The 19,383-nt window shown below is 47.2% G+C and overlaps 2 protein-coding genes across 2 annotated transcripts in view; both read right to left on the reverse strand.

The window, feature by feature from the left end:
* Positions 1 to 10,834, reverse strand: part of MSH4 (mutS homolog 4) — a 111,243-nt gene extending 100,409 nt beyond the window's left edge. The window contains exon 1 of the mRNA XM_073592078.1: positions 10,750 to 10,834. Within this exon, the coding sequence (XP_073448179.1) occupies positions 10,750 to 10,834 (85 nt within the window). The remainder of the gene's footprint in view (positions 1 to 10,749) is intronic.
* The window catches only part of RABGGTB (Rab geranylgeranyltransferase subunit beta), a gene marked incomplete in the record, with an annotated part of 59,889 nt that continues 50,311 nt past the window's right edge, over positions 9,806 to 19,383 (reverse strand). The window contains 1 exon segment of the mRNA XM_073593718.1: positions 9,806 to 11,271. Within this exon segment, the coding sequence (XP_073449819.1) occupies positions 11,131 to 11,271 (141 nt within the window).

Below are 19,383 nucleotides of genomic sequence, written 5' to 3' on the forward strand. Positions count from 1 at the left end.
TTGCCGGGAGGGCGTCCCTGGACGTCCTCGTGAGCAAGCGCAGTCTATGAGACTCAGCTAATCACAGATCCGAGTAAGGGGTCGATCCCGGCCCCTCACCACGTGATCAGCTGTCAGCCAATGACGGCTGATCACGTGATGTAAACAGAAGCTCGGTAATCAGTATTTTTTTTTCCTCAAGCTATCACCGTGAGGGGAAAAAAAGCCGATCACCGGCTTCTGTCAGAGGGACATCGGTCCCTCACTCTGAAAGTTGTGCCCACCAATGTCACCTACAAGTGCCCACTGTGCCACCTACCAGTACCCACAGTGCCACCCACCAGTGCCACCGATCAGTGCCCACCAGTATTGCCAATCAATGCCCATCATTGTCTAATAATCAGTGCCACAGATCAATGCTGCCTATCAGTGTCACCTACCAGTGCCCATCAGTGCCACCCATCAGTTCTAACCATCAGTGCCACCCTTCAGTGCTGCCTCATCAGTGCCACCTATCAGTGCCCATTAGTGCCGCCTTATCAGTGCCTATCACTGCCCATCAGTGCCGCCTATCCCACGATTTGGAATGGCGGCGATTCCGTCTGTGATCCGGATTGCTCAGGTGTGAACAAAACCTTAAATAAAAAATTTTTTAAATGTTGATGGCCCAGAACCAGAAGCTCCAGTCCTCCAAGGGCATAGAGCCAAGTAAGGGCCATCTTGCTCTCACTTGACTTCCTTCCAATCTGCAGGACCGGATCGCTTCCGGATTTACCGACGGCTCCGGCAAACCCAGAAACAACCAGGAAGGGGCACCTCTCCCGCCACCTATAAAAGTGATCCTGTGCGAATCCACCACCGGAATCACTTTTATCTGAAAGTAGGACACTGAGAATGAGTGATGTGGCTGGGCGCAGCCCCACTTGGCCAAGTTTTTTTTAAATTGTGACAGCTAACGGGGGAAGATCCAATCTGTCAGATCGGCGAGGTGCGGGGGCTGGTCCATTCGTAACATGTTACACCCTGAATATGAGTGTAACCATACCTCCCAACTTTTGAACTTCAGAATGAGGGACAATTAAAGAAGTAACCTTGCATAGCGAGCCGTGGCAAATGCATGGTCAAACTTCTGACAGTGTGAGGAGCCTAAGGGGCGTCATTAAACAAAACTCTGGCTTCCTTGTACCTATAAAATATGCTTTTATTATTGTTCCACAAGCAAGAGTCTCATGGATACATACAAACCCCAGTACATTCATTTACAAAAAAAGGATAAAAGCATGCAGTGTTTGGAGTGCATTACTTACAGAGAGCAGGGTTCTGGGATGAGCTATTTACAGGGTGCAGGGTTCTGGGATGAGCTATTTACAGGATGCAGGGTTCTGAGATGAGCTATATACAGGGTGCAGAGTTCTGAGATGAGCTATATACAGGGTGCAGGGTTCTGGGATGAGCTATTTACAGGGTGCAGGGTTCTGAGATGCGCTATATACAGGGTGCAGGGTTCTGGGATGAGCTATGTATAGAGTGCAGGGTTCTGCAATGAGCTATATACAGGGTGCAGGGTTCTGGGATGAGCTATATACAGGGTGCAGGGTTCTGGGATGAGCTATATACAGGGTGCAGGGTTCTGAGATGAGCTATATACAGGGTGCAGGGTTCTGGGATGAGCTATATACGGGGTGCAGGGTACTGGGATGAGCTATATACAGGGTGCAGCAGAGGCATAATTAGAACCTTCAGGGCCCTGGTGTAAGAAACCATGAAGGGCCCCGACCTCCGGCCTGGGCCATTCCCTCTGAGTCCAGAGCCCTTCCTACCACCCTTTATGGTCCCACAGCCGATCCCTTTCACATGTTGTGCAGACCTGCAGTCTTGGGCCCCGCCATGGTGGCAGAAGGCCAGAGCCCAGTCGCAAGTACAACCTTTGCTGGTAGTTCCGACAGTGGTGTCAGTGTGGACTGTGAATGGTGTCAGTCAGTAGGGCAGTGGGCATGGTCAGTAGGGTAGTGGATATTGTCAGTAGAGCAGTGGACATGGTCAGTAGAGCAGTGTTCGTGGTCAGTAGAGCAGTGGAGGTGGTCAGTAGAGCAGTGGACGTGGTCAGTAGGGTAGTGGACATGGTCAGTAGAGCAGTGGTCATGGTCAGTAGAGGTGGTCAGTAGGTCAGTGGACGTGGTCAGTAGGGCAGTGAATATGGTCAGTAGGGTAGTGGATATTGTCAGTAGAGCAGTGGACGTGGTCAGTAGGGTATTGGAGGTGGTCAGTAGGGCAGTGGACATGGTCAGTAGGGTAGTGGACATGGTCAGTAGAGGTGGTCAGTAGGTCAGTGGACATGGTCAGTAGGGCAGTGAACATGGTCAGTAGTGTAGTGGATATTGTTAGCAGAGCAGTGGACGTGGTCAGTAGAGTAGTGGATATTGCCAGTAGAGCAGTGGACGTGGTCAGTAGGGCAGCGGACGTGGTCAGTAGAGCAGTGGACATGGTCAGTAGGGCAGAGGACGTGGTCAGTAGGGCAGTGGACGGGATCAGTAGTTTTTAATTTTTGTTATTTTATTTTTTTACAATTATATTTTATTTTACAATTTTATTTTTATAGTTTTTTTTTAGTTTTTGATGGGAGGGGGTGGCAGTGGAGGGCAGTGTGATGAAAGGGGTGGCAGTGGAGGGCAGTATGATGGGAGGGGAGGCAGTGGAGGGCAGTATGATGGGAGGTAGTGGAAGGCAGTATGATGGGAGGGGTGGCAGTGGAGGGCAGTATGATGGTAGGGATGACAGTGGAGGGCAGTATGATGGGAGGAGAGGCAGTGGAGGGCAGTATGATGGGAGGTAGTGGAAGGCAGTATGATGGGAGGGGTGGCAGTGGAGGGCAGTATGATGGTAGGGATGACAGTGGAGGGCAGTATGATGGGAGGAGAGGCAGTATGATGGGAGGGGAGGCAGTGGAGGGCAGTATGATGGGAGGTAGTGGAAGGCAGTATGATGGGAGGGGTGGCAGTGGAGGGCAGTATGATGGTAGGGGTGTCAGTGGAGGGCAGTATAATGGGAGGGGTGGCAGTTGAGGGCAGTATGATGGGGGGGTGGTAGTGGAGGGCAGTATGATGGGAGGGGTGGTAGTGGAGGGCAGTATGATGGGGGGGTAGTGGACGGCAGTATGATGGGAGGGGCGGCAGTGGAGGGCAGTATGATGGGGGGGTGGTAGTGGAGGGCAGTATGATGGGAGGGATGGTAGTGAAGGGCAGTCAGGGCTGGTGCAAGAATTTTTGACACCCTAGGCGAAACCTAATTTTTCCGCCCCCCTCCTTGGCCCCATTCCTGACTCCCCCCCCTTTGCCCTGTCCATGTATACCCCACCTTTTTAATGAAGCACCATCAAATACAGCCTACCAGCGCCCATCAATGCAACCTCACCAGCACCCATCAAATGCAGCCTACCAGCGCCCATCAATTAATGTTTGCTTGCTTCCATTCATTCGGGAGTTGGGACAGTCCTCTGCCGCCGCTGCGTCTCTGACACTATGTGTGAACGGAGCGGCGGCTGCCTGCTGATGCTGAGACTTAGTTGCTTGCTGCAGAGAGAAGAGAGTAGGAACACCAGTGGCCGGGCGCCCTAGGCAGCAGTGCGCGCTAGGTGTTTGCCTAGTGGTAGCACTGGCCCTGAGGGCAGTATGATGGGAGGGGGGCAGTGAGGGGCAGTATGATGGGAGGGATGGTAGTGAAGGGCAGTATGATGGGAGGGGTGGCAGTGGAGGTCAGTATAATGGAAGAGTGGGGTAGTGGAGGGCAGTATGATGGGGGGGGTGGCAGTGGAGGGTAGTATAATAGGAAGGAGGGTAGTGGAGGGCAGTATAATGGGAGGGGGAGTAGTGGAGGGCAGTATAATGGGAGGCGGGCAGTATGATGGGAGGGGGTGGTAGCAGAGGGCAGTATGATGGGATCGGGGCAGTATAATGGGAGGGGAGGCAGTGGAGGGCAGTATAATGGGAGGGGGGCAGTATGATGGGAGGAGGTGGTAGCGGAGGACAGTATGATGGGAGAGGGGGCAGTAAAATGTAAATGGGAGGGGTGGCAGTGGAGGGCAGTATAATGGGAGGGGGGTAGTGGAGGGCAGTGGGGGGGACTGTACAGCATGACTGGAGGTGGGCAGTGTATGGGAGTGACCATGAGCGCCCTCGGGGCACTGCAGGGAGCATTTCTCCCACCTTTCTTCCAGGGGCAGGAACAGCCTTCAGGGAAGACCCGGAGTCGGAGCTTAGGTGCGAGGAGGAGGAATCCTCCTCCGGCTCGCTCTGAATGCTGGGGCTCCGCTCTCCTCCTCGTCGTGACATCACTGGTTGCTAGACACCAGGCAGGCCGTGTCTAGCAACCAGTTTTTTTGGGCAGTGAGCCAGGCAGCGTCTGGAGGTGAAAAATAAAGCGGGTCTCGGCCCGAGGTACAGTGGGCAGTGAGGAACAGCGGCGATGCGGCGGAATTTTTTAGGGGGCATCAGATCGGCCAAGGGGGCAATTCCGGGACATTGTATTGTCCCGGAATGAAGGTGCCCGGGACGCGGGACAGACCTCCCACGGTGGGACTTTTTAGGGGCAATCCGGGACGGTTGGGAGGTATGGTGTAACATGTTACAAAAGGGGAACTTATCCTTTAAGTGTACATCTACATCAGGGCATTGTTTTGCCTGCACTGGATGAATGAATGTTCAATGCAGCTCCATATAGGCAGCCCCGCTCATTCCAATTGGGACACAACCAATGCTCCCAACTTCACAGCTGTGCGGCCCCCAACGCACACTGTCTGCAGTCTGGGCTGTGCTCTCGTGTCGGCTGTCAAATTGGGTTGGCGTCTGTGTCTGAGCAGCTGCTGGGTCCCAAATGACATTAATGGGTCTGCACAGAAGACAGAACACACCTGTGCATTCCCATGCAGTCAAACTCAGCCTTTGCACCCCACGTGCCCACTCTCACAAGCTGCAGCTAAGACTAAACCAACCCCTGAAATTGCATTAACACATTAGGGCTTATATGAGGTTTGAGGTCTCTTGCACATGAGCAGCTCAGCCAGTTCAAGGTACATTTCTGCATCTTTCACCTACCTGAGAAGTCCAGCACACATCCTACCTGTTCTCAGAACAGATGGTTAGGTTCTCATCCACTATTAATGGACACCAGTGATGACCCCCTCATCTCTATACCTGGACTAGAGGCCTAAAGCCTCGTACACAAGATCAGATTTTCAGACGAACGTTCGTCCATTCTTTGTTGCATGCTAGTCTCATGTTGAAAGTGAAGAGGTTACTCACCATACAAAAATTCCTGTACAACAGAATTCAACTTCAGAAGTGAAATAACGTGTTGAATAGTTTTGTATGTATTCTTTCGTTTCTGAGCATGGAAGTCTTGCTCTTACGTTTTTCTTCGGACGAAAACCGTACTAATTAAACAAAAATTGGACGTTGTGTTCACGTACGATTAAAATTTTATAGTCTGCACATCGAGCTTTTGTCATACGAAAAATTGGAATCGGCTGTCGAAAGCACCATACGAACAATCCGAAAATCGGCAGATCGTTCATCGGACAAATTTTTACTTCCGATTTTCGTATCGTGTGTACGGCCCTTCAGTGGTTAGGTTTTCATCCTCCACTGATGGACAGCAGTGAATCCTCATCTCTATACCTGGACAAGAGGTCTTAGTGGTTAATCTTACATCTGCTATTGCTGGACACCAGTGATGACCCCTCATCTCTATAGCTGGGCAAGAGGCCATAGTGGTTAGGTTTACATCTACTGCTGATGAACACCAGTGATGACCCCTCTTCTCTATACCTGGATAAGAGGCCTTAGACCCCTTTCCCACTGAGGCAGTTTTCAGGCGTTTTAGCACTAGAAATAGCACCTGAAAACTGCCTCTATTTCTAGCGCTAAAACGCCTGAAAACTGCCTCAGTGTGAAAGGGGTCTAAGGCCTCTTATCCAGGTATAGAGAAGAGGGATCATCACTGGTGTTCATCAGCAGTAGATGTAAACCTAACCACTATGGCCTCTTGCCCAGCTATAGAGATAAGGTGTCATCACTGGTGTCCATCAATAGCAGATATAAAACTTTTCAGCCGCTAGCGGGCCACTTTTAACCCCAAAGAAGAGGTTAAAAACTCCCGTGTTGCGGCGCTTCCAAAGAGCTTTTCAGGCGCTTCGGAAGCGCTGCCCATTCATTTCAGGGGCCGAGGCATTTTAGGAGCGCAGTATACAGCACTCCCAAAACACCCCAAAGATGCTGTTGCAGGACTTTTTCGAACGTCCCCTAAGCGCACCGCACAGGTGTGAATTCACCCAATGTAATGAATTAGATGCAGTTTTCAGGCGCCAATTCATTACAATGGGTGCATTCACACTCGGGCGGTGCGCATGTGGGACGCTAGAAAAAGTCCTGCAAGCAGCATCTTTGGTGCGTTTTGGGAGCGCTGTATATAGCGCTCCAAAAACGCCTCTGTCCTGCCATAAATGGGCAGCGCTTGAAAAGCTCTTCGGAAGCACCGCAACATGGGAGTTTTTAACCCCTTCTTTGGGGTTAAAAAGGGGCCTGCTAGCGGCCGAAAAGTTTTATATCTGCTATTGATGGACACCAGTGATGACACCTCATCTCTATAGCTGGGCAAGAGACTTTAGTGGTTAGGTTTACATCTACTATTAATGGACACCAGAGATGACCCCTCATTTCTATAGCTGAACAAGAGGCCGTAGTGGTTAGGTTTACATCTATTGATGGACAGCAGTGATGGCCCTTCATCTCTATAGCTGGACAAGAGGCCATTGTAGTTAGGTTTACATCTACTATTGATGGACGCCTTTTCTCTATACTTGGACAGGAGGCCTTAGTGGTTAGGTTTACATCTACTATTGATGGACACCTCTTCTCTATACCTGGACAGGAGGCCTTAGTGGTTAGGTTTACATCTACTATTGATGGACGCCTCTTCTCTATACCTGGACAGGAGGCCTTAGTGGTTAGGTTTACATCTACTATTGATGGAAACCAGTGATGACCCCTCATCTCTATAACTGGACACGAGGCCTTGGCGGTTAGGTTTTACAGCTACTTTTAGAGCCCATTCACACTAAAGCAGAACAAAAGCTGCAGTTAATAAAAGACTAAACGGGACCCTTGAAATTGTTTAAAAAATGTTAGAGCTTATATGAGGGTTGACGCCTCTTACACATGGGCAGGTCAGTCAGTTCAAGGTCCTGTAAATTTAGGCATCTCTCACGCACCTGGGAAGTCTAGGTGTAGAGTACATCCTATCTCTTCTCAGGGCTGGTTCGGAACCTGATTTTAACCTGTGGAGTGCAATACTGGTAATTTTAAACATTAAAGAAGGAATTCTGCACTATGCCAGTGCATTATATTTTGTGCTTTGATACTTTGTCGTTTTTGTGTCCAGAGTGCTTTAAATGCTTGTTTAGTGTAATGGCTTTCTGCGTTTCAGAAACTTGTCCCCGAATAGACAGGGCCATAAACCCCAGTACCACTCAGTACAGCCTTTGGCCCCGTCCAGCGGCTGCCTGCCTTAGACTTTGACAGGCTGCCTGCATGGAAGCTGGATGCTGCACCTGACCCTCCCAGCTGCCCTGAAGCTGAACAGCCCCTGTGCAAGAGACCTTAAACGAGAAGTGCGGGATCTGAAAAAACAAATACACATATTCATCTGGGTGGATGAGGCATTGATCCGATGCTGCAGCTGTCCCCCGCCACCTCTACACAGAGAACTGAGCAATCAAAGACCAGTGATCATTCAGTTCCCAGTCTTCACTGAGCAGAGAGCCAGGGACTGTCAGTCACCGGCTCTCTGCTCTGCCCCTGCAGTGCTGATCAGCATCTGCATGGATCCCAACATTAAAGTCAAGATCTCTCCAGCGTATGGACCAGCTAGCTAAATGATGTCAGTCGACAGTGGGCTGAATATGGGTCACAGGAGTGCAGAATGAAGTGCACTCCTGTGAGCCCCAAAAGTAGAGCAAAGCACGTTTGGCTGTACTTCTCCTGTGGATGACAGGAGTGCACTTCATTCTGCACTCCTGGACCCGTTTTCAGTAGACTGAAGTCCACTGTCGGCCTAGGCTTGGGCAAGATCGCAACAATGGAGTCCAGGTCCACCCACATACCTGGATCGGCACCCGGCTCAGCCTCCCAGCGAGCCACTGATAGCCTAAGCCAGCAGCACCTGCCCCCTCCACAGCCCAGTGCTCCAGTCACCAGATCTCTGCTCACGGAGCTGTGAGAACCAAGCGATCGGTGGTGTTCAATCGCTCAGTTCTCCGTTTTAGAGGAGCCGGGGGACAAATGCAGCATCGAAACAATGCTGCATCCAGCTAGGCAAGTATGAATCTTTAAAAAAAAAAATCTTTTAAGATTAAAACATGAGCAAAGGAAACTTCTTATTGCTACAAGAAAATGAACACACCATCTTACTATTTGTCATGTTTATTGCACTCTCTGTCATGGCTTAGTAACACAGAAGTCAAAATGTTGACACCAAGGACAACAGTACAATTGTTTATTTAAAAAAAAAATTAAATTATAAGCTATACAAGAAATGGTAACGAATGTTCCTTGCAGTTTCCTCCTAATATGTATGTATAGCCAAAACGTTTTGTTCAAGTTTTGGAGTAAGGAAAGGCTGAGACCTCCAGTCAGTTTATTTTTTTGCTGTTCCCTTTTGTTGAGATTTCCCTTCATTTCCTGTCCTGCAGCTGCAACAGAAAGCAAAAGAAATCCAGTGGCAGTTGTCACTGAAAACACTGGAAGATTTCTCCTGAATTGTTGACAACTGCAAACGTTTGCATTTTCCATCACTTTGAGCCCATCCACACTAGCAGTGCGCAGACGTGATGCATTGTAATGATGCATCAGAAGTTTTTTTTTTTTTTATTGTAATGTTGTTTCACTCATCTTGTGGTTGTAAACCTTTGTTATTTTTATTACAAAAAAACAAACAAAAAAATAAAAAAACCCAAACATGCCAATACTTACCTGCTCTGTGCAAGTTTTGCACAGAGCAGCCCCGATTATCTTTTTCTGGGGCCCCCTGCCAGCGCTCCAGGCCCCTCCTCTTCATCAGGTGCCTCCAGAGAAAGCCACTTCCCATGAGGGCACCCATGCGGGCTCGCTCCAGAGTCCCACTGCTGACACAGACAGCGGGACTTGGCCCTGGCCCCCGCATCACAGAATTTGATTGACAGCAGCAGGAGCCATTGGCTCCAGATTCAATCTGTCCAATGAGGGGAGAGAGATAGCGGCTGGAGCCACTGCGCTTGTGCACATTGCTGGATCGGATTCAGGAAAGAACAAAGAGGGGGGGGGGGGGGGGGGGGATGGGGGCCGCAGCACAGAAGGTTTTTACCTTAATGCAAAGGGAGCATTAAGGTGAAAAAACAAAAAGGTTTTAGAACCACTTTAATGGATCACAGCGCGTTGCATTGTAGTGCGTTGTAAAACACTGCACTGAAAAAAAGCGCAGCATATGCTATATGCTACTTTTTTCAGTGCACATCACCATAGCAACCAAACCAATAGGACATAAGACAAATTGCCTGGTCTATGCGTTGGGACTGTTGGGTAAAGCCTGGTGCACACTGAGTGTCAGCTCCAGTTGGAGCCGCTGTACTAATTATACAAAGTTAGTATAGCTATCTCCCCTGCCAGAACACTTTGATCAGCGCTCTCTGCCATTGGCTGACAGCACTGATCGGGAGTCGGTTGGCTGCTGGTTTTCTAGCATGCTCGGCCGGCTTCTGTCAGACAGGGTGGCATACACACAGGCCGATTGTTGGAGGTTTTTTTTTTTTTTTTTTTTTATTATTATTATTATTGAACCAGCCGATGACTCCCGACATTCGGGCGGTGTATGAGGCTTTAGGCTGCCCATTGCGGTCCAACACATATGGTGTGAGCAAACCCTTTTTGTCTCTGTGACAAAAGTCACTAGGAGAAATAGAGAGGGGAATCTCCCTAGACAGCAATATAAACTGACAGGGGTTCTAATCCAATCCTTTCCTCCATCTGAAATTAAAAAAAAAGTAGTTTTGTCTATACATACACTTTAATCCGCTCTATGCGTATGTACAAACATAGAACGTCAGACTATTGATTTCCGTGCCATGTCTTAGAAGTTGAAAATCTGTTACTTTATCACATTAGATCTGTCAATTTGCAGTCACATGATTGGCTAGGTCACTGTGTCGTTCTTAGGGTCCGTTCACATCTAGGCGTATGGGGGTGCCAATTACGGTAAAAAAAAAAAACGCGCAAACAGAATCTTGGGACGCCCGTCGCCCCAAAGAAGCTCCTGTATTTCTTTTGGGCAACAGGCGTCCCGCATATTCGGTTTGCGCATTTTTACCGCGACTGTGGGAAAATCACGCTGCACTTGGGGTACCATTAAAATCGACGGGCAACCAGAAACTTGCCGCTATTGCGAATCGGGGCAGAATTGCTGCAATTCCGCCCACGATTTAGAACGCGGATATATGAATGGACTCTAAAGCCTGAATCAAGCAGGGAGATCAGTAGGAGATTCTGAACAATGTAACTTAATCTGAACCATCCGGCCCCCGGCACACGAAGCATGTAGCACATTACAAGATACACTGTGACAGCGATGTACGGTTCAAGCCCATCTCCAGGAAGAAGTCAACCCTCCATCTAAACCCCTTCAGTCCTTCTTAAATACCCCTTGGGTTGTTTTATACTCACCTAAGTCAGCCATATACATTCTCACCAGCACCATTCTTCTCTGGATCCTGAGAGGACTCCGCCTCCTGTGCATGGAAGAATAGAAGACTAGGGACCTCCCCCAACGTCATGTGACCACAGATTCAGGCGAGTAAAAGGGACATTTAGGTAGAACTAGAGGGGAGGGGGAGCTCAACTTTAAACCAATTTGATTAGGTTTATAAAAAAAAAAAAACCAGCAAAGGCTTGGAGGCTGCATTGTAGTGTGTGCCCTAAAGAGGAGATGACCATGGCAATCGCCGACACCCAGCGCCTCATTGCGGAAAAGTAAATGGATGAGCAGACAACGGTGGCGGAAGGCGTAGAGGGTAGGAAACTGGCAGGGAACACTAGCAGCTGATGGTTAGAAGGCTTCTCCTTGTGGACTTTAGCTTGCTAGCTCAGGTTGTACATTAATTCTACGCAGGACCTCTTCAGGCATACAAAACACTGGATTCACAGGCTTGATGCCTTCCTCTCCCAGCAGCGACAGCCCAGCAATTCCGAATAGCGTATGAAATGGATCCACCTGCAAGAGACAAAAAAAAACGGCTTTAATTCCTTTTTCATTAGAAGTAACACAGTCATTTTTTCTGTCTTTCTAAATTCTGAGCTGTTCCGATGTCTAGCTTCCAGCCTCTGAAAACAGGTGCAAGCCTTCCCTTGATAACGGTGTCTGTGGTGCAGCTGTTAAAAAGCATCTCCTTCATACCAATTGTCTAACCGATGGACGTATAATCAAGGCAGCTTGTAGCAAAACAGTAAGGCTCGGTTCACATATATGCGAATTAGATGCGTTTTGAACTGCATCCGATTTGCATGATGTGAACCGAACTGGCTTTCTATGGAGCCGGCTCACATATGTGCGGGCGGGCCGGCCGGCCGCAGTCCGTTTTTAAAAAGAGTTCTGTATGTTTTTCAGTCTGGTTCAGGTGCTATTTCAAGTAAAAATTTGCACCTGAATCACACCTGAACCTGTGAACAAAACTGCACTGGACTCCTGAAAAATAAATAAATAAAAATCACAAACTGCAGCTGGACATACACGATATTGTCAAAAGTATTGGGACACCTACCTTTATACACTCAAACTGTAATGGCAAGCCCAGTCTTAGTCCGTAGGGTTCAATATTGAGTTGGCCCACCCTTTTCCGCTATAACAGCTTCAACTGTTCTGGGAAGTCTGTCCACAAGGTTTAGGAGTGTGTCTATGGGAATGTTTGATCATTCTTCAAGAAGTGCATTTGTGAGGTCAGGCACTGATGTTTTATGAGAAGGTCTGGCTCGCAGTCTCCACTCTAATTCATTCCAAAGGTGTTCTATTGGGTTGAGGTCAGGACTCTGTGCAGGCCAGTCAAGTTCCTCCACCCCAAACTCATTCATCCATGTCTTTAGGAATCTTGCTTTGTGCACTGGTGGGCAGTCATGTTGGAACAGGAAGGGGCCATCCCCAAACTGTTCCCACAAAGTTGGGAGCATGAAATTGTCCAGAATGTCTTGGTATGCTGACACCTAAGAGTTCCCTTCACTGGAACTAAGGGGCCAACCCCTGAAAAACAACCCCACACTATAATCCCTCCTCCACCAAATGATTTGGACCAGTGCACAAAGCAAGGTCCATAAAGACATGGATGAGCGAGTTTGGGATGGAGGAAATTGACTGGCCTGCACAGAGTCCTGACCTCAACTGGATAGAACACCTTTGGGATGAGTTATAGCGGAGACTGCGAGCCAGGCCTTCTCGTCCACATCAGTGCTTCTGGAAAAATGGTCAAACATTCCCATAGACACACTCCTAAACCTTGTGGACAGTCTTCCTAGAAGAGTTGAGGCTGTTATAGCTGCAAAGGGTGGGCCAACTCAATATTGAACCCTACGGACTAAGACTGGGATGCCATTAAAATTTATGTGCGTGTAAAGGCAGGTGTCCCAATACTTTTGACAATACAGTGTATGTGAATCGAGCCTAAAAGGTCTGTGGGGTGTCATTATGCACCAAGGTGAGTTCAAAGAATAGCTTTTACCAGTTTCCAGAGACAGGTAACAAAGGAGGAACCCTTAAAGTGTTACTAAACCCAGGACTCTGCATTCACTATATCTGGTCTCCCACAGTACACAGAACATGGAAATGTAATTATTTTAGTAAATAAACTGCTAAATACCTTTTCTCACCAGCAGTATATAGCAGTCTTGTGACTATCAATGTCTGGCCGAGCACTGGTTAAAGCTTGTAGGAGGAGTTTTCATTCTACTCCGACTGTCCTATGAGGCTGCAGGACCCCTGACCCTCTGTCTGGACAGAGCCGATTGGCCCTGTGCTAACCACATGCACCCTCCCAAAAAAAAAAAAAAAAAAAAAAACCTCTCTAGTAATACACACCAAACTGAGCATGTGCAGAGTGCCCCAAAGCTCTGTACTATCAGCAGACATATTGAAGACTGTGGAAGAAGGGGAGGATCAGAGAAGACAGAACCAAACAGCCTTTTTACACAGTGCGGAGGATTAACCCCTTAGGTTCCACAGTGAGTATACCAAGCATGTTTTACTGCATATACAGACTGATTTTACTGTTGTGGGTTTAGTAAAACTTTAAAGTGTACCTGCAGTATACAGCGAGCAGAAACGGGAAGGAAAGCGAACACCAATAAATAGGACACCAATAAACTGCCCACCATGAGTTACGTTGTTTAATTTTCACCAGTTGTACTGCATTAATATTTTATTATTATTATGTATAAATATTTAACCGCTGTGACTTATGGAAGCAATGATCAGGCAGATTCGGTGACACTGCGCCGCACTGTGGAAGGCAATCCCTGGATAGATATTTAAATCTGCTTCACATTAAAGGAACTCTGTAGCCACACCATTCATTTCAACAACAATCTTCTCATAAGATTAGATGAGCATTGAACATATTTTTAGGCATTTTGTTTACCAGTTAAATCCTCCCTTGTGTCCAAAAGCTCTGAGATTGCTGCTGGGTGTTGCCATCTTGGATGTGATGTCAGCAGCCCCGGCAGACTCAGAGCTGTCACACTATAGTATTTCCCTTTGTTCATTCCCTGGCAGTTATATAACAGTTTATGTAGAGTTCTGCCTTGTGATATGACAGATTTACTGCTCCCTGTCATCGGGAGCAATGATCGCTGTCATGTGAGTGGTAGCCCCCCCAACCCCCCCCCCCACACACACACAGTTAGAATCACTCCCTAGGACACACTTAACCCTTTGTTCACCCCCTAGTGTTTAACCCCTTCCCTGACAGTGTCATTTACACAGTAATCAGTACATTTTTATAGCACTGATCGCTGTATAAATGACAATGGTCACAAAATAGGGTCAAAAGTGTCCAATGTGTCCGCCATAATGTCGGAGTCACGCTAACAAACAAACAAAAAAAAAACGCAGATCGCCGCCATTACTAATAAAAAAATAATAAAAATGACATAAAACTATCTATTTTGTAGACGCAATTTTGTAGACGGAATAACTATTGCGCAAACCAATCAATATACGCTTAAAAAAAATGGGGTTTTTTTTATATATTTTTGGGGGATATTTATTATAGCAAAAAGTAAAAAATATTGCGTTTTTTTCAAAGTTGTTGCTCTTTTTTTGTTTATAGCGCAAAAAATAAAAACCGCAGAGGTAATCAAATACCACCAAAAGAAAGCTCTATTTGTGGGAAAAAAAAGGACATCAATTTTGTTTGGGTGCAACGTCGCACGACCGCGCAATTGTCAGCTAAAGCGACGCAGTGCCGAATCTCAAAAAGTGCTCTGGTCGGGAAGGGGGTAAAATTTTCTGGGGCCGAAGCAGTTAAAGTACTCTTTTTATATGTGCTTTTTCCTGCAATTGTTTAAGGTTGGTGACAGGGCCTCTTTAACACAGGGGGAATACACGGATTAGTTATACCTTACCTATAATCCAAATGGAAAAAATTCAAGTTAGACTTACCGGTAACTTGTTTTCCTTGAGTCTTTCAGGACAGCACTTGAGAGAGTGACTCCTCCCCTTGCCAACAGGAAACACCTCTTCCACCAAACTTTAAAAGGAGGCTCCTTTCCACACATTGTCAGTAGTGGTAGAGAACCTCCGGCCCCAAACTGGAACACATAATCGAGATATGATTAGTCACAGTATATATATGAAAAAACAATAGGGCGGGATGCTGCTGTCCTGAAAGACTCAAGGAAAACAAGTTACCGGTAAGTCTAACTTGAATTTTCCCTTATCGTCTTTCAGGACAGCACTTGAGAGGATAATAGAGACTTACCCCCCTAGGGAGGGACCACAGCCTGCAGAACCTTTCTGCCAAAAGCCTGATCACCTGCTGATAGGAGATCCAGTCTGTAATGACGGACAAACGTTAAGTAGCTTGACCACGTAGCCGCCTTACAAATCTGATCTGGGGTGGCACCAGCTCTTTCTGCCCATGTAGTGGCCTGGGCTCTTGTTGAATGAGCCCTAATTCCCAGCGGGGAAGATAAACCCATTTGAGAATAGGCTACAGAAATAGCTGTCTTAAGCCATCTAGCCAATGATGCTTTTGATGCTTGTTGGCCTTTCTTGTTTCCAGAGAAAAGAACAAATAATGAATCTGAAACTCTAAACCCTCCTGTTACTTCCAAATACTGTAATAGGATACGTCTTACGTCTAAATTGTGAAACTGCTCTTCCTTTGCACCCGAAGGGTTAGCAGAAAAGGTTGGTAGAGTAATCTCTTGAGACCTGTTACTAAAGCTTGCCACTTTTGGCAAAAACCCCGGATCTACTTTAAGGACAACTCTATCAGGAAAAACTGACAAAAAAGGCTCTTTTACTGATAGGGCGTGCAGTTCACTAATCCTTCTTGCTGAAGTAATTGCGACCAGAAAAATAGTCTTCAAAGTTAAATTCTTTAGGGATATGGCCTGTAAAGGCTCAAATGGTTCTTTTGCCAGAGCCTGCAGAACCACCGAGAGATCCCAATTTGGGAAATGCTTCACCGGTACCGGTCTCGACCTGGAAAGTGCTTTGAAAAATCTCATGATCAGAGTTTCTGAAGATAAGGATCTCTCCAGATAAACTCCCAAGGCAGCCACCTGCACCTTAAGAGTGCTGACCGCCAGATTCTTGTCTGCACCCTTTTGCAAAAATTCCAGCACTGAAACTAGGTCTTTAACCCCCCTATGTTCGGAATGACAGAAAGAAACATATACTTTCCATACTTTGGCGTAAATATCCCTGGTTACCTTTTTCCTACTGGAAAGCAACGTAGCAGTTAAACGTTCTGAAAAGCCTTTGCTTCTCATTAATTGCTCCTCAGATACCAGGCAGTGAGCTTTAACCTGTCTACCCCTGGATGAAGCACTGGCCCCTGAATCAACAGATCCTGACTGAGCGGGAGATGCCAACATGGTTTGATTGCCAACTGCAGAATCGTGGAAAACCAAGCTCTCTTTGGCCAATATGGAGTAATCAAAATGATTGATACTCTCTCTTTCAGTATTTTCCTCAACACTAGAGGGATTAATCGAAATGGAGGAAAAGCATACCCCAGGTGAAAATCCCACGGATGTGCCAGAGCATCTATCCCCTGAGAGCAAATGTCTCTCTGAAGGGAGAAAAAATTCGGGAGCTGCGTGTTTTGTTTTGAAGCAAACAGATCTACCTGCGGAAGGCCCCAAACACTGGTGATTAATGCAAACACCTTCCTGTTCAGACTCCACTCTGATTCCTGAACTTTTTGTCGGCTCAGATAATCCGCTACTTCGTTCAATGTGCCTTTTAGATGGACTGCGGATAGAGATAGTAAGTGGTTCTCCGCCCACTCCAGAATCTCTACTGACAGTAAGTGAAGGGCCCTGCTTCTTGTGCCTCCCTGTTTGTTCAGGTAGGCTATGGCCGTGGCATTGTCCGACAAAATCTGGACATGGCAACCTATGAGGTTTTGAGAGAAGAAAGCTAATGCTAGGGCAACTGCCTTCAGCTCTCTCCAATTTGAGGATCTTTGGGCCTCGAACTGGGACCATGTTCCCTGCGCTAAGGCTTGACCCATGTGGGCCCCCCATCCCTGCAAACTGGCGTCTGTTGTGACCACTTTCCCGGTCGGAAAAGACCAAAGAAGACCTCTTTGCAGTACCACCTGACTTTTCCACCACCAAAGTGAACATTTGACTCTGGTGGGAATCTTTACTTTTGTATCCAAACTCTCCGTCCTGTGGTTCCATGTCCTTAGAAGGAACCTCTGGAGAGTCCTGAAATGCAGCCTTGCCCATTGGATGGCTGGCATTGAAGAGGTTAATGTCCCCAGAGCCGACATAACCTTTCGGACTGAAATCAGTTGATTTGTTTGTAGTGCCGTTATTACCCTTTGGACCTTGATCTTTTTCTCTTCTGGGAGAAAAATCTTTTGCTCCACTGAATCTATCAAATAACCCAGAAACAGTACTTGCTGAGCTGGGATGAAATTTGATTTTTGAACATTCACTATCCACCCTAGTGACTCCAAATGACTGCGGGATTTGTTCAAATCCTGCTGCAACTTTTCCCTGGATGGGGCAAAAAAGAGGAGGTCGTCCAGATATGGAATTACCGCAATCCCCTGGAGTCGAAGAGGGGCGAGAGCTTCCGCCATTATCTTCGTATAAATACGAGGAGCTGACGACAGGCCGAAGGGAAGGGCCCTGAACTGAAGATGTATAATCTCCTTGCCCATATTCACCGCAAACCTCAGGAACTTCTGGTACTGAGGTGCTACAGGAATATGAAGATAAGCATCCCTCAGATCGATTGATGCCATAAAACAATCTTTTGTCAGAATGTTTCTGACCGTGAAAATTGAGTCCATACAAAACTTTTTGTATAGGACTGACTTGTTCAGGGGTTTTAGGTTGAGGATAAGACGGAAGTTTCCGGATGGTTTTCTTATCAGAAAGATGTGTGAATAGAAACCCTGACCCTGTTCTTCTGGGGATACTGGTATCACTACCCTCTGGTGCCTCAGATCCTTTAAAAGGTTCTTCATGGCCAGAGCCTTTGTTAGATCCCTTGGTAGGTTTGTTACAAAGAATCTTTCTGGCGGGCGATCCGAAAACTCTATCCTGTAACCTTGGGACAGCATGTCCAAAATATATAGACTTTCTGTCATGCTGGCCCAAAGGGGAAGGAAACTTTGAAGCCTTCCCCCCACTGGTACGCACAAGTCATTGTGCTTTACCGGAGGCTGCAGGAGGATGGAAAAGGACATTTCCTTTGCCTTTACCCTTCTGCAATGCCCAATTTTTTCTTTTCTCCTGGGGTTTGGTTTGTTCTTGAGCCCTTTGGGAACGAAAAAACCGTTTAACTGGCTGCTTTTTCTTTTTGATGGGAAAAGACTTCTTTTTATCAGCAGTTCTATCTAGAACCGCATCTAAATCAGGTCCAAAAAGCAAGTCACCCAGGAACGGTATCCCACACAGCTTGTTTTTGGATGCCGCGTCCCCCGGCCAAGTTTTCAACCACAGAGCCCTTCTGGCTGAGTTGGCTAGGGCAGCAGATCTAGCTGTCATTTTAATTGATTCCGCTGAAGCATCCGATATAAATGCGACAGCGGCAGACAGAGTTGAAAATGAATCCAAAATTTCTTGTTTTGGTGAGTCTGCTGAGATATGGGCCTTAAGTTGCTCTAACCAGAACTCCATATTTCTGGATACCACTGTAGTTGCCATAGTAGGTTTAAGATTTCCCATGATGGATTGCCAAGCCCTCTTTAGTAGCTGGTCCATCCTTTTATCCATGGGATCTCTCAACACCCCCATGTCCTCGAATGCCAAATCTGTAGACCTCGAGACCTGGGAAAACGCGGCATCTAGTTTGGGGTTTTTGTTCCAAACCGCCGCTGGATCTTCATCAAAAGGGAAACGCCTTTTTAAGGCTTTGGGAAAGAAAGGCTTTCTCTCTGGCTCTGCCCACTCTTTCTTAATAGCTTCAGAAATAACAGAGTGTACTGGGAAATTGCGATTTTTGTGCTCGCTAAGCCCTGCATACATTTTATCATGCAGAGATAACTCCTTTCTTTCCTCCTCCAGACCCAGTGTGGTATAGATTGCTTTTAACAGGCCATCTACCTGTTCTAAAGACAATTTAAATCTTGAAGGTAAATTTTCTCCTTCCTCACCCTCATCAGAATCCTCAGATTGAGAGGGGGAATGTCCCTCTGGGGTAGGAGATGCCTCAGTCTCCATCACCGGGACTATAAGTGAGCCTTGGGAGGACTGTGAGGTAGTAGGCTGACTCAGGGATGGGTTTGCTAGGGAAGAGCGAAATGATTGAATAGTCGCATCAAGTTCCTTTTTAACTGATGCAATCAAGTCGCTGCAAGCGGAAGAAGCTTCTTCTTTAACTAGCAAATCAATACAAGCTTGACATAACGTCTTCTTCCATCCTTCAGGTAGCTTGGATTTACATGAAGGACATTTTCTTTTTGCCACTGGATCAGAGCTCTTGGCCTGCCATGAGACAAAAGAAGAAACCATCCCAGTGAGACAACCTGTCCTATACCCAAGGATGCTCACCACAGGTGCACAGTAAGAGCTAACTGCTTTATGTGCCCAGACAGGCCCCTGCCACCGGGGGGGGGGGATAGAGAGAGAGAGAGAGAGACCCCACAGTACA

The sequence above is a fragment of the Aquarana catesbeiana genome, linkage group LG07 (assembly GCF_042186555.1).
Source record: "Aquarana catesbeiana isolate 2022-GZ linkage group LG07, ASM4218655v1, whole genome shotgun sequence".
Lineage (NCBI taxonomy): Eukaryota > Metazoa > Chordata > Amphibia > Anura > Ranidae > Aquarana > Aquarana catesbeiana.